At 34.3% G+C, this 14,265-nt stretch overlaps 1 protein-coding gene across 1 annotated transcript in view; it reads right to left on the bottom strand.

The window, feature by feature from the left end:
* Positions 1 to 14,265, bottom strand: part of CNTLN (centlein) — a 138,028-nt gene that overhangs the window by 31,416 nt on the left and 92,347 nt on the right. The window contains 1 exon segment of the mRNA XM_062513945.1: positions 2,186 to 2,361. Within this exon segment, the coding sequence (XP_062369929.1) occupies positions 2,186 to 2,361 (176 nt within the window).

A 14,265-nucleotide genomic window follows, 5' to 3' on the forward strand; every position in this document is an offset into this window, starting at 1 on the left:
TAATGTGAGGTATAACCAGAAAATTGTTAAAATTACGTATGCTAGCAGAATATTCCTGAGTTTCCTGAGACCTGTTTGTGGGGCTTGAGTTCCATTAGCGTAGAGCACAGTACCCAGTTACGTGGTTTACACACCAGACATGAACTTGAGTACTTAGGTGGGCCTCTGCACATGTTCAGAGGCCAAGACACATGCTTAGGGTATTTTGCTTCTGAACTTGCCACCCACACTTAACACATTTCTTCCTACTGGCAAAGATACAAGGAATCATTACAAACAACATGAACAAGCGCTGTAAAGACAGCACCAAGGTAAAAAAAATTAACTAACAATTAACTAAAATTAACTAACTAAATTAATTAACTAAAAATTAACTAACACTAAGGTAAAAAAAAAAATTAACTAACAAGGCCAGGTACTTGGACATTGTGAGCTATAAGGAAAGCTTTTGCTGCTTAGACATTCAGATATTCAGGAGAATAACTATGTGTCTCATTTTTAAGTCAGCTAGAGGGGCTGGAACAATAATTGAAAACCTTTTGCCAAATTCTTCTGCTAAAAATTACTTGCAGGACTTAAACTAGCCTTAAATAAAGTTAAGAATTTTAGAAACTTGATTTAAGTAGCTTTTGAGGCTCTTACATTCAAAACTCTCATCCAATTCAGAAACCAGTGAATTTATTCTCCTACTTAGCATTTGGGGTCACAGACTATCTCCATCCTAAATATAGTTTTGCATACATGATTTATTTTTTCATTAAAAATTTAATATATCTTTAAGAAGGAATTAAAAGTCATGCTAGTAGTTTTGATATCAGATTTATATATGCTTGCTAAATATTTCCTCTGCTGCAGAAACAAAAAAAACCTTTGATTTTTCAGCAGTTTATTTTGCTGTCCACATTTGGCAGACAAACAGAGTAGGCTTCTAGCATGGGTTTTACTCTAAAGATATTAAAAAAATATAAATCCCCATTTAAAAATTTTTCCTGCTTGCATAGACCAGTTGACTGCTAGGTTTCTGGATAATGAAGATACTCATCTAAAAGGTACAACCTTAATTAACAGAAATTACCACTCACCAGCAACAGAAGCAGATTAGTCAATCCCACATCTAAAAACAATACTCAAGAAGACAGTGTGCATGGTTTTAAGAACCCTTTCTCATAATTAAAGCAGATCAATTTATGTGCCTTTTCATGGTTACTCCCCGCTGGCCTCATCTCTTTATCAATGTGACCTACCTTTACTAATCCCTGAATTCAGATGTTATGCATCCAGTGTGCAATAGCCATGATCTGTAATACCATGATTACCATCAACAGCTAAGAGGTCTGAGCATTACCCACATCTCGTGGGCTAACACAGCTAATCCAGCATTTAGAGTCAGCTATGCTGACCATGGAACACAGCTTTTTCTTTAGCTGATCCTTTGGCAGACTTCTTGCTACTGTGGAGTGTCTTCTAGCAGCATGAAGCTGTACCATTTTGACCTTTTCTCTTTCCTCTACTATTTAACAGAGAACAATGGGAAAAAACAACTTGAAGACATACTGTTGCAAATATATTTCCTCCAGTGAGAAGACAAAAAGAATTAATGTTTGAGCCAGGCCACCTGCTGAGAAAGCTTTCAGAACAACACAGTCCAGGCTCTACATCATTCACATGCAACAAAATCACCCGAGACTGAAAAGTGGAATCATCAACCAGTCACTATTTTCCTACCACCTAATCTACAAAAATACAAATTAAAACAGTCTCTCTGAAGACAAAGACAATACTGATACACACATAACACTGCTGCCCCATTAGCTTAAATTCTTTGCTCCCCTTTCACAGACAACTATTGCTTTTCTCCTTCTTAAAGGAAGAAAGGAATCAACTGAATTCTCATCAAACTAATTCTACAGCACCTTCCAACAAGATGGACTTAATCATTGTGCAAAAACCCAGCAAGGCTCCTTGTCTGGCCTGTTTGATCTGCAGAAATTGGTTTAGAACTTTTAGTTCTGTCTATGGCTACACTTCTACTTACCATCAAAGGCAGTCTAACACCTAAGCTGCTGATCATTGGCTACGATACACAAACGATGGAGGTATGGCAGTACATGTATGTCTGCTTGACCCAGTTATGAACTACTGCTCATATGAATTATCCTCAGCACTAGATAATCTGTTCTGTCACCTCTAGTTTGCACTGCAGCTGTTTCATCTCTAAATCAATGTTCTTTGAAGGAGATGGTATGGCTTCACTCTTGCCAGCAGTTTGAGACAGATGTTCTCTCAACTTTAATTTTCCTTCTAAATCTTCCTTCTCCTGTTGCCATTTGGCCAGGTTGGAGGTCAACACATGTTTTACAAAGAAAATAAACAATCACAATTTCATCCTAAAAAATATCTCTGCTTAATCATATGAGATGCTTCTCCAGTTCAGAATTCAAGAGGAATGAAACAGTATATATTACCTACAATTACATTGCATAGTTGTTGATTGAATTCTCTAGTACAGGCAAAAATCAAATCTTTGCAGAAAAAAGATATCTACTACCACTAAAACCAAACAACTATTTTAAGGCAAAATAATTCAATTTTGACTGAATATGTTGCTGTTTTAACCATGACAAACAAAAATTGTCATACAAAACTGTAACAGTGATTACTGTTAAAACATGTTTTACCTCTGGAGCCTCCCTGGAATTCAGCAATTACTTCTACACAGAACATGAAGAAATACCATGGTGTCTCAGACACCAGTGAGAATTAAGGGTAGATAAATGTCAAACTTCTTATAATAGTGACCACTGTAAGCTTACTTGAATTGCTGTGTTGACAACTGCTATAAAGCATACAGCTTTCTCTTGGCTTTTGTTTTGATATTTGTAGGGCTTGTAGAGGTTAAAGCAAAGTGGACCAGCTGCACTAAACATCTCCTTGTTGGCTGGTCTTTACCTATGTGTTATTTCATCCCTTTCAGTATATGCACCATAGCCAGAGAACCACACATTCCATAACCTTGACTCCAGGGCTGAAGTACTTAAGTGGTAAAAGACAAGCTGGAGCAGGACAGGATAACAGATGTTAGTTGTTTATTCCACTGGGTAGGTCTTACCACCCTATACTCCAGCCAAAATGCTTCTCACTTAGCAACGTAAATGCTAAGTCCAATTAGCAGACGAGCCTTGTTGGGGATTTAGTTCAAATAAATATAATGCAAACAAACTCTCAGTCTTGTTGCACTTGACTGACAACCAACAAGACTTATTCAATCTTTGCACCAATATATTTCACATTGTTCTGTACAGAAGTAATGTTTTAAATAACAGCTTTAATTTAAACAATACTGAATGTTGTTCTGTAAAAAGGGGAATAGAAATAATCTCCATGCTAGTGATTAACTTCACAAAACTGTAGTCAGACAAATCCAACAATGGCCTAACAGCTCTCTGGTCCTTAAAAGGGTTATTAAAATGCTGTTTTATTATTCCAAGTAAGACTGTAATACAGTAGCTTAACATAAGAAACAATTGTACAAAATGGTATTGAAATACCTCAAAATGCAAAAAAAAAAAAACAAACCCAAACCCTTACATTGTGAAGAATCCTGATCAGAAACATGAGAAGATACATGACAGCTTGAAATAACTAAATGTGCCTGATTATATGCTGGTGCCTAATGAAATATCCAACCAAAAATAAAAAACACAAACACACAAACCCTCCTCCCCCTACAAAACCCAACAAAACAAAAAAAAACCCACCCCCCAAAGCAAACTAAAAACCCCACAAAGAGGTGAAAGTCAAGTAGAATATTCTATTTTCAAGCAGTTTATTATTTAACTTACAAATTAGATTCTATACAGTTTGATGCCATTAGAAAAAGAAATCATATATATGTGCTTATAAGAATATACACTCTCATGACAATAATCTGAAGATCACATATATACAGATAAAAAAGAGTCATGTTTATTCCCATTATGAATGAGAAAAGAATGCTTGTATATTTTGCATTAGCCAAAAAAAAATATCACGGGTACAAGGAAAATTCATCTGGTATTTAAAGTTAAAACTCTAACTGTATTTATTTCATATTCACCAAGTGAACTTATTGAAGTCAGTGGGCATTTTACATATGTATCTGAGGTAAGTACTGTTCTTAGTAAAGGAGCTAATCTTTCCATTTCCTTCTGTGTCTGCTGTCATCATTAAACAAGAAAGAGATCCTGTATATTCTAATTGACTATTCCTTAATCTGATATATTCTTCTCATTATTACTACATTTGCAAAGTAAAAGACAAAATGAGGACCATTCAATAAGAAAAAACAGTAGTAGTACAGGACTTAGTATAGAAAAAAATATGAGGATTATGTTAATTTTTCCAGTGTAACCAATATTTCTACATGCAGAATTTCATGATTCAGTGTCTCTGTAATAAATTATTCATAAAAAGAAAAGAAAAAAATCATAGCTAGATCAATATCTCTGTTCAAAATTAGAAATGCCCCCATATCTGCCCAAGATAGCTCGTGACTCTCAGAAGTTTCAGGGTACTGCTGCTGACAACATGCATCAGTTCTAAAACATAGTGAATTGCACTGCCTACAGTCTCAAAAATTACAGCAAATATATTTAAAAAGAAAAGATCTCCGTGGGATAGGTACTAAAGGTGACAGTTACAGAACCTACTTAGCTACTTTTGCTACCTTTTTTAAGGAGGTAGGAAAAAAGATTTTAAAATAAGAATCTAGATAAATTCAGAAACAGCATAAGATCTACAGGGATGAAATGAAAGTAGCATAAGATGTACAAGAGCCCCAGCTTGCAAAAGCAGACATGCACGCAATTGCAGTCAGACATTTCACAGAAGTTGACTCTTAATACTTATGTAGATATTGTGAATGTACTTCAGGACTGACAATTCTGCCACGTTACTCTTTTATTTTTAATCTATTGAACAGTTATGAGAAAAACCTATCTAAATCCATGTGGAATGTACAAAACAGCCCCACTGCCCCACTATCAAGATATTAATGCCTAGAAGACATTCCTTGCATTTACTTAAGAAACAAGTTCATTACCTTGTTGTCCTCCACTATGGCCTAAAATTTAGGTAAAATTTTAAATTTTTTCTTTTTTAGACACAACAAAAGTTTTGTGTGTGTGCTGCCATGCATACAAATCCTGAATGACAGAGCAAAAAGATTTTACTCCAGAGGAAGAGGTCACCAGGATGAAAGGTAGAAGAATCTTAAACATCAGCTAGACCAGATGTTGGTAGAGGCAGCCTACTGCTGTTTCTCTGTGATGTAGCAGCTTTTGTCTGCTGCACCTCCTCCAGAGTGTTTTTGGCTTAGCAGATGTTTATAGGTTCAATATTTTAACATCCATCTATCTTAATCTCCTTGCTCCTGGTATACCCATGACACTCTGCTCTGCTGTTCACAAAGGAGTAAGTGATGAAACCTCAATATCTGTGTAGTCAGTATAAAACTTCAATGACTCAGCAAGGCTTTTCACCATAAAACCTCTGCTCAGAAAGACAGCTGTGTGGAAGGCCTAATGGGTAAACACAGGAAGTTCCTGGAATGGCCTCTTGCTCCTTGGCATCACAATCACTCCATAAGGGGCTTGGAGCTCATTTTACAGAAGTCACAATTCTATTGCAACTGGCATGTATGAATATAATATTTCTGTTGGAAGCAGCTGATACTGTACTGCAACTGAACCCACACAATCCCACATATTTATATTTGCAAAATGTATTGTATAAAAATTATAAACCAGGATGCAAATCAGACATTCTTGACACACTTTTTAAAGCAGTGACATAATCTTATTTTACTACTCATTTGTAAACTAAAGCTAATATACTCTGATGTGTAAAAATCCCATTTCCTGTGAAGCTTCCCACCCTAAAATCCTGGCAGATGAAAGCACTGCAATGTCTGTAAGAAAACTGAAGTTAGCACTCTTGTTTTTCTTTTATCTAAGAAACCTTTCTACAGTAGGTAATAGAATATATTTGCTATATGTATAGCTCCTATACAAGGTTCTGTTTTAGAATTTAACACTTCTTCTGTAAATGTTTTACATAGAACACTATTTTCTCACAGTTTAAGCTTGATCATGAAAAACATATGAAATAAGCAGTACTTGTTGAACACATTAAAACATAAAAGAACTTTTCAAAGGATGCTTGCAGAAGGAGAGCTAGGTATTTATGATTTTACTCACTCTCTCAAATATTATTATAGCACAATGATAAACCTATTTACAATATCCAAGACAAATTTCTTGTGCCAATCCCACTAAACGTGACCCTTTTGCATTCTCTTGAATCAAAACCTTTCTCTGCCTGATGTGCCATAGGAAAAAAAAAAAAGATAAAATTAATAAAGATGGTATGTAGCTATCTGAAAAGATATATACCAGACTAAAAAGCTGTGCTGAATACTTAATGAAATCATATAGAGAAAAGGCAAATAACTTCAAATCCTCGATCAAAGTTCTTTTCATGCAAGTGCTGTAAGTAGTTTATTACTTAGTATTCTAGACTCGAAGACAAAATATCAAACAGAAGTCTTTGGTGACTTAATATCCCACCCCTAAATTGAAACAAAGACCCCCCAAAAGCAAGACAAACTTCTAAAGTGTAGAACTTATTTGTTATTCATCCTTCTGAAATGTTAGCAAAATCTACTAAATCATTTAGTTGTATTTTTTTTTTCAGCCAAATGCAGTTATCAGGAGTTAACTATTCCACAAAATGTCAAATAAATGAAGGTAATATAGAGGACTTTTTGCCAGTGCTTTAGCTAGTTGTTAGACTTCAGTAGCCTTTAGAGACCATTAAGTACCCTTTGGCTAATTGGCCAATGGTAGATTAATCCTCTTTTTATTCCAGCAGCACTATTTTAACACCCTTTGCACTCTGTCAGTGTAGTATCTGAATGACAAAATAATATTGTGCATGAATAATAAGCAGAAAAGTTAAATTAACATTTCATGTTTCACATGCCATACCTATGTGTCAGGGAAAAGAACCCTCTTTTAAAGCCACTGACATTCAACTTTTTTAAGCAATCTCATGTTGACACCTTACTGAAGTGAATCTTCCTAATTACTGCTAATTGCCTATCAAGAAAAAAAAATCTTTCCTTGAAGTGCAGTTGTCTAGTATAGATGAACACAGCTCCAAAGTGCACAGTAAAGACATGCATGACACTTGAGGTGTGCTACATTATTGTGAGGTCATACTAAATATGGTTTGCAGTGAACAAAGCAGCTTTCAAGAATGTTTAAGGTACTGAAAATGTCAATCTGTCATGAAGTGAAATTAAATTAGTTTCCTGAAGAGAAATACAGACATTAACCAGCAGATAAAACGTGCATTTCTCATCTCAGGTATTTTACTAAAGAAAAAATGTTGTCCTATTGATAGTGGTAACACAATTGCAGTTCATCTGCTTTATAACAGCAATATTTACATTGGAATTGCCCTTTCATACACACAAATTCAAAATTCAGCTGTTATTGGAAAAAACATTTGTTATCACTAAGAATGAGTCCTAGACTCTAAGATTTTGAGTGTCTTCTTAAACATGTACTACTAGTGATCAATCATCACTTATAAAGGGCTATTGGCTGTGTAACACTTCATAAACAAAGGTTTTACCTGTAATTTTATTTCAGGCACCTACAATTTATTCTACAACCTATAAAAGTCTAGCATTGCAACATCTGGCTACAGCAACTTATTAAATAATATAAAAAGAAAATCAATTAAATCAGTCCAGACAGGTCTTTTTTGAATTTTGGTTTGTTTTCCTCTTTTTGTAAATACTAATAATATCACATAGATCAAGAGCAGAAAACATAACTATATTCTAGACAAACATACAACACTCATATATAAATTAATTGGAGTAATATGTTCTAGGCCCAATTCTCCAAGAAATTAACTAATCCTGTAACAAGAGGCAAGTCTGAGTACAGAACTGTGCATTGTGCAACCAGTGATTTTTCAAATAAATTACAGAAAATAAGAAAAAAACTTAGCAGTAATACAAATACCAATTTTTAAGATTATGAAAATGCTTCTGATACATGTCATCTATATATAATGATTACACCAATTCAAAGCTAAAGGTTTTGTCCTGCAGCAATTCTATTTTAGCCTTCATTTTCTATCCCTTTCATTTCATGTCTCTGTACAAGTAAATATTGCTGTATCCCATGTCTAATTTCTGTACGTATTAAGAACACTATCTTGTTTTCATGCTAAAGCAGATGCTGCACTCCATCTGTCCTTGCAAATTTCAAGGGAATATAAAGACTATTAACTATTTATTTAACAGTACTTATACAAGTAGTTTCATAATGATCAATTATATGATCACAACTGTATCATTTAATTTTTGTTGTGATTGATTTTCCAATATGGAGATGTAAACTGACAAAATATACAGATGCAGGACATTGTCTGCAAGGCCTTAGTATTTCCAGAGAAAAATTACAGAACTTGAAGAAATCAGTATTTATTAAAAATAAAAATATTCAGTATTTCAGTGTATAATATATTTGGACTTATTTGAAATATTAACATCTGCCAGACACAACACAGTACATGAAAATGTTTTACTATAAAAAAAATTAAAAATTAAAATATAACTGGAGACATTTCATGACACTTTGTCCCGTTTGAAAATATCTGAATATTATGGCAAGCCAGTTGTGAAGATGTGGGTGATGTTCAAAACCAATGTTTTCATGTTTCCACCACTGCTATTTAAATAAAAACTCAGAAATTCCAACATCTAACATGCCTGTGCACATCAAATATTGCTATATACAAGGGAAGACTTCCAGCTGATGCATAAAATGTGCTCCAAGATTTCCACGGCTTTATACTTACTAGGGAATTTTCAATATAAGATGTGGTATCCATGCTTTCTTTTGTAGTTAGGACCAGGTTTCACTGCATGATTTTTTTTCAGGTCTACACAGTATTTATCTGATTTCCACCAAACATGAGAGTTGGGGCAAACTCATAAAGCTTGAAATTTGAATTTTTCATCTAGGGTCAGGGATAGTGCTTGCCATATTCCCCCTGCTTAATCTTAACACATCTAAGCACTGCAAATGAACTGCTTGCATGAGAGCCAGTCAGGGAATTTCACAATCCCTACAACTCATTACAAATTTAACAGCAGCAATACTAAGTATTCATATGTTTCAGATAACACATACAAATATGCTGCACTAAAACTCATTGGGGGAAAAAATTAATAATGCTTCCATCTGTTTTCCGTATAACTCACATAAAATAGAGAGAAACCAAAATGAAAATGCTATTTTAAAGACTGTGTTTAAACTTTCTTTTGATTTACCCACTTAGTTCCAAAGCATACAGCTTTGTATCTTTAGAAACTAAAGTTATGTTTAAGAGAATATATAAGAAAAAAGAAGCAAAAGAAGGGAAAGAATGGTGAAATATTAATTCGACCTCTCCACATTTCCATGTGTTTTAGAGAGTGAACCATTTTCTGCTGAAATATTTCTGCATCTCTAATGTAAGTGGGCAGGAAATCTGTGCTTGTAGGGAAAGCTGTTCCATCTCCTATATTACTCTTTACATATTATTTTCCTTTGCTCAGATTTCAGATTTTCAACTGTTAAACACCATTCTCTTTCAACCTACTTTAGGGAAGTGATGTAACTATTTCAAAATAAGAATTACTAAAATGTATGTAGGCTTCAGGCATTCTCAGAAGTTGGTTGCAATATTCAAGGAACTAAATTTATAAAGATAGTTCTATGCTTAATTTTGTTCAATTATTGAAGTATCGCATTCCCAGTAATTTCAGATATTAATAAAAGCAGAAAAAAATGTCCTCAGGTCTTCTCATTTGTTTATATGCAGGTAGCTGTGTAAAATCAAAACGTTTTAAACATAAACTGTATTAATAAACTTATGTCATGGAAAAGTTCTGTGTTCTCATAGAGAATGAGAAACTCTGAAATAAAAACCAAAGAATAGTAGAGAAAAAACTTAAGTATCTGGAAGGAATTTTTCTAATCACATAAGGTAATATTATACACATATTTATTTATTTATTTATTATTTACATTTCTATAAAAGAAAAGAAAGACATTGCTAGTCACTTCCGAGAGGTAGGAGAAAGCTGATGACAGACATCGTGGGGAGGATACAAAGACAGGAATATTTTTCAAAATAATGAATTGCATTTAAGAATTACCACTAAAATGTACTTCATATAAATTAAATTGGTAATTCATCCCTGGATTCTTGTAAATGAACCCCCACAGTCTTATCTTTAATTTGTAATTTATGTTATCATCAGAACCCTTCCTAAAATTACAGGCATAAATGAAGAGTTTAGGGTAAAATACTCTCTATATTACTATATTATTTATATACTCTTTATACCTATTTAGTATCTGAAGAGACCATCACAAGAAAAAGCTATGTTTCCAGTCTAAAGTACAAAGTGAAATATACTTTCCCTTTATCACGATTATCATCAATATTATGACTCACTTGGGCAATTTATTATTTTCACATACATGAACAGTTTGAGGACAACACTGCAATTCTAAATCCCAGCTTGAGCAATACCTACAGCTTCTTAGTATTTCCCTCATTCTCTTCTGCTGGTTTGACCAATGCAAGAGTATAGACAAAATCACCCATTTTGAGTACAGAATACCCTACAGACCACAGGATGACCTTCCAATCCAAAAATAGAGAGAACACTGTGCAAAGTTCAGCCACCAAAGAGTAGATGCCTTCCAGTGCTTGTGAATCTTGTGAGATGTGCTGATGCTATGGCTGGTCAGTTTCCGCTGCTGAGAAAGGAACTGAAATATTAATATTAATATTAATATTAACTGGCATATTAGGCATCAAGAGTAGAATGGAGTGCTGCAAAGTAAACCTAAGCATGATACAAGCCATGGGAACAGTCCATGACTACCTCATTAATTCCCAATTAAGCCATAGGAGAGCAAATCAGACCATGCAAAACATTAGTAAGAAAGCATAAATATTCTTCTACCTCCTCTAGCAGCTACAGAGTCCATGAGGTTCAGGCACTTCAGGCAAACCAGTACCTTGTCAAAACTATAAAATTCTTCTTTTGGGTTACAAGGACAGTTAAGTGTGTCTGGCATTAGTAGGGAAGCCATAGAATCCTGAGAACCAGCACTCATTCTCTGCAACAGTAGGAAGTCTAAGACAGAGAATAATTAACACAAACCCAAAGAGGAAAAGCTGTAGATATGTATTTTTAAAAAGGAATCTCAGGTGTAGTTCCCATGTCTCAAAAGTGTTTTAGTTGTAACATTTTCTTTTTCCAGGGCTATAAATGTCTTAGTTCTTGACTCCCATTCCTTTATGGAATTTATGGAATTCCATTCCATGCTTAGAAAATTAAAAAAATACCCCGCAAAAAAACAACAACAACAACAACAAAACAACAACAAAACAAAACAAACAAACAAAAAAACCCACAAAAAGAAACCTAAAAAAAATCAACAAAAACTTTAAGAAGGTTCATGCATTATCCTTGCTAAACTGGTAAGAATGTCTTGTACTCCTGGCTATGGATGTATGTTTCATGATTTCTTCCTGCAGTGGAAGGGAGTACCAGGACAACAGAGGACCAGCACTAACTTTGAACACATAAGCTTAAACAGGGGATTGTGGGAATGAGAAAACTGGAGTAAAATGCAAGCTTTAACAACAGTGCCAATTCCTTTCATGCAATATAATCTAGACAAAGAAATCTCACTGTATGACAGGTAAGATAATAGGGTCAAACAGGAAACCTGTGCTTTGCAGACCTATCAGTATGGAACTGGTGAAGGTGAAGATTCCTCTTCTGAAATCCAGAGGTGTCCAAAAGAACTCTTGTTCTTGAAGGACAAGATATGGGAGCTGTTCTGGTCCTCCTTTCTGATCACTGATAAAACTTACTAGAAACCAAAGAGTAATAAAATGCATGTAGGAAAAGGAGGATCTGGAGTCCAAGGAGCAAGAGTTTTCAAGGACTAGCTTCTAGATCCATTGTTCAAATTATTTTCTATTAAGGTATCTTTCCTCTTTACCATTAATTTGTTATTATTTCTTAGATTTCATTAATTACAGACCTTCAATCCTTCCTTATTGTTGCTATGTTCAAAATGTACTAAAATCCTTGTTCCTTTCTTCCAATATGTGTTTTGTGTGCGGTGCCAAACCAAGGTACAGTATTACACAGAGTACCTTGACATTGCTAAGTAGAAAAAAAAAAGTCCTCTGTGAAATTCTCTGGAAAAAATAATGCCTAGCAATGGCTCTGCTCTAAAGAGCAGTAGTTTGACAAGCTGGTGGCCCTCATGCTATGAAGTTCCATCCTTGTGCTCCTAAGAAACAGACACTGGCATTTGCTCAGCCTGTGGATCTTTGCAAAATCAATACACATATCCACAAGACAAAAGAATCCCACAAACCTAAACAAAACCCCAACCAAAGAAAGAAGCCACAAAACCCAATCAACTACTACTTTGACTTTTCCCACAAATTAATGAATTTTACATTATGGTAAAACTTGCCATTTCATATACTGTATTTCTTAAAACGAGGGATGTTTATTTATTGTTTAAAATGAGGGAACATGTAAAAAATAAGGCATCATATATGCGTGTATTTTTTTCATTGCCAACAACAACAACTTCTCCCATCTAGGTTTGATGTTTATGTACAAATATTGCAAAAAACTTTTGAAAAAGTAGATATCAAGAACATTCCTGTGGTCATTCACAAGTACTGTTTCAATTAAATCTCAGTTTTGTCCTTTGGGATTCAAACTACAGAAATTCTTTTTGAAAATAAAAGAAAATCCTTGCTAGCATTGGAAAAAAGTTTCAAGACAGCCTAACTCAGAACCTTCATTCAACAAAACCTCTTTCTTCTCACTTTAACTAATAAATGATTTTTAAATTAAATATTAGAAGACTTAAAAAATATTTTAATATTTAAAGTTGAAAAAATGTTAGCAAATATATTTTTTCTTTATGACTAACTTTAAAATTGGTACTATTATAACTGCTTTGGAAAGAAAAAATGCAAATTAAGAATTACAGCTTTATTGTGCCTTTTTCATACCTGAAAACAGTTTTCAAACTGAAACACCAACTATAAAAATACTGGAAAAGTGACAAATACAGGATTAGTACATTAAAGTTTGGGATTTTGTTACATACCTTAGTTTTCCTTACATACCTTAGTTTTTACCTTAGTATTTTTTAAATGACCTGCTTCTGATAATAGCAAAAAAATGTGCAGCCATTCTCAATCATATTTATAAAGAAAGAAAATATGTGATTATTAATGACATTATTATGCCTGTAGAGACTGTCACACATCCTTTCCAACCACCACCCAATAAGATCTTACTGATAAACATGAATTGTCACACATCTCTACATGCAATATAAAGCAAGGAAAGTTAAATTTCTTTAGAAAATTTAAGCAGAGTTTCCTGCTTGAACCTGTACAGGAGTCATCCACTTGCTAAAAAGAAAACATAAATTAGACACTTGCAATGCTATTAGATCCCTTTCACTGACTTAAAATCTTGTTCTCCCAAGTGACTTAAAAACCTGAGAAAATCAGCAGTATGACTACACTCTCCAGGGTGTTCCTAGTGATAATCATACTTTCTTCAACGCCTAATACAAAACACAGACATTGTTTTAACAAATACCACTTGGCTGACCTAGAAGATAGGATGAAGGAGTAAGAGAGTCACGTCCAATTCCTCATGGATTCGCAGCTTGAATCCTGGATTTTGCACAGTTTACCTTACGAACATGATCCGAGTGACATTTCACAAATTCCTGGATAAATGTTGCTACACTCTGCCAGCAGAGAGACTGGCTGTGTCACGCACAGATCAATAATAGCACTGTGTTTCATCAGCCTCAAAATCAAAAGTGCTTCATCTGGCAAAAGCCATGGCCCTTGAGGATGTGACATATATAAAATGAATACTGTACATATGATGTCTACTACAAAAGCTGCTAGTGTAAAGACAAGCCTAGAGACACAGAGTTGAGTACATGTAAATAGGGAAACACATATTTGTACATATAAAGACCTTTTAAACTCCTATTTATGAAGAGTGTCACAAATAACACAAGGCAGCAGCTGAATAACAGAGATGAAAATAAACTTCTACAATGCCTGACAGAAATATAA

Source organism: Cinclus cinclus, chromosome Z (genome assembly GCF_963662255.1).
Source record: "Cinclus cinclus chromosome Z, bCinCin1.1, whole genome shotgun sequence".
Lineage (NCBI taxonomy): Eukaryota > Metazoa > Chordata > Aves > Passeriformes > Cinclidae > Cinclus > Cinclus cinclus.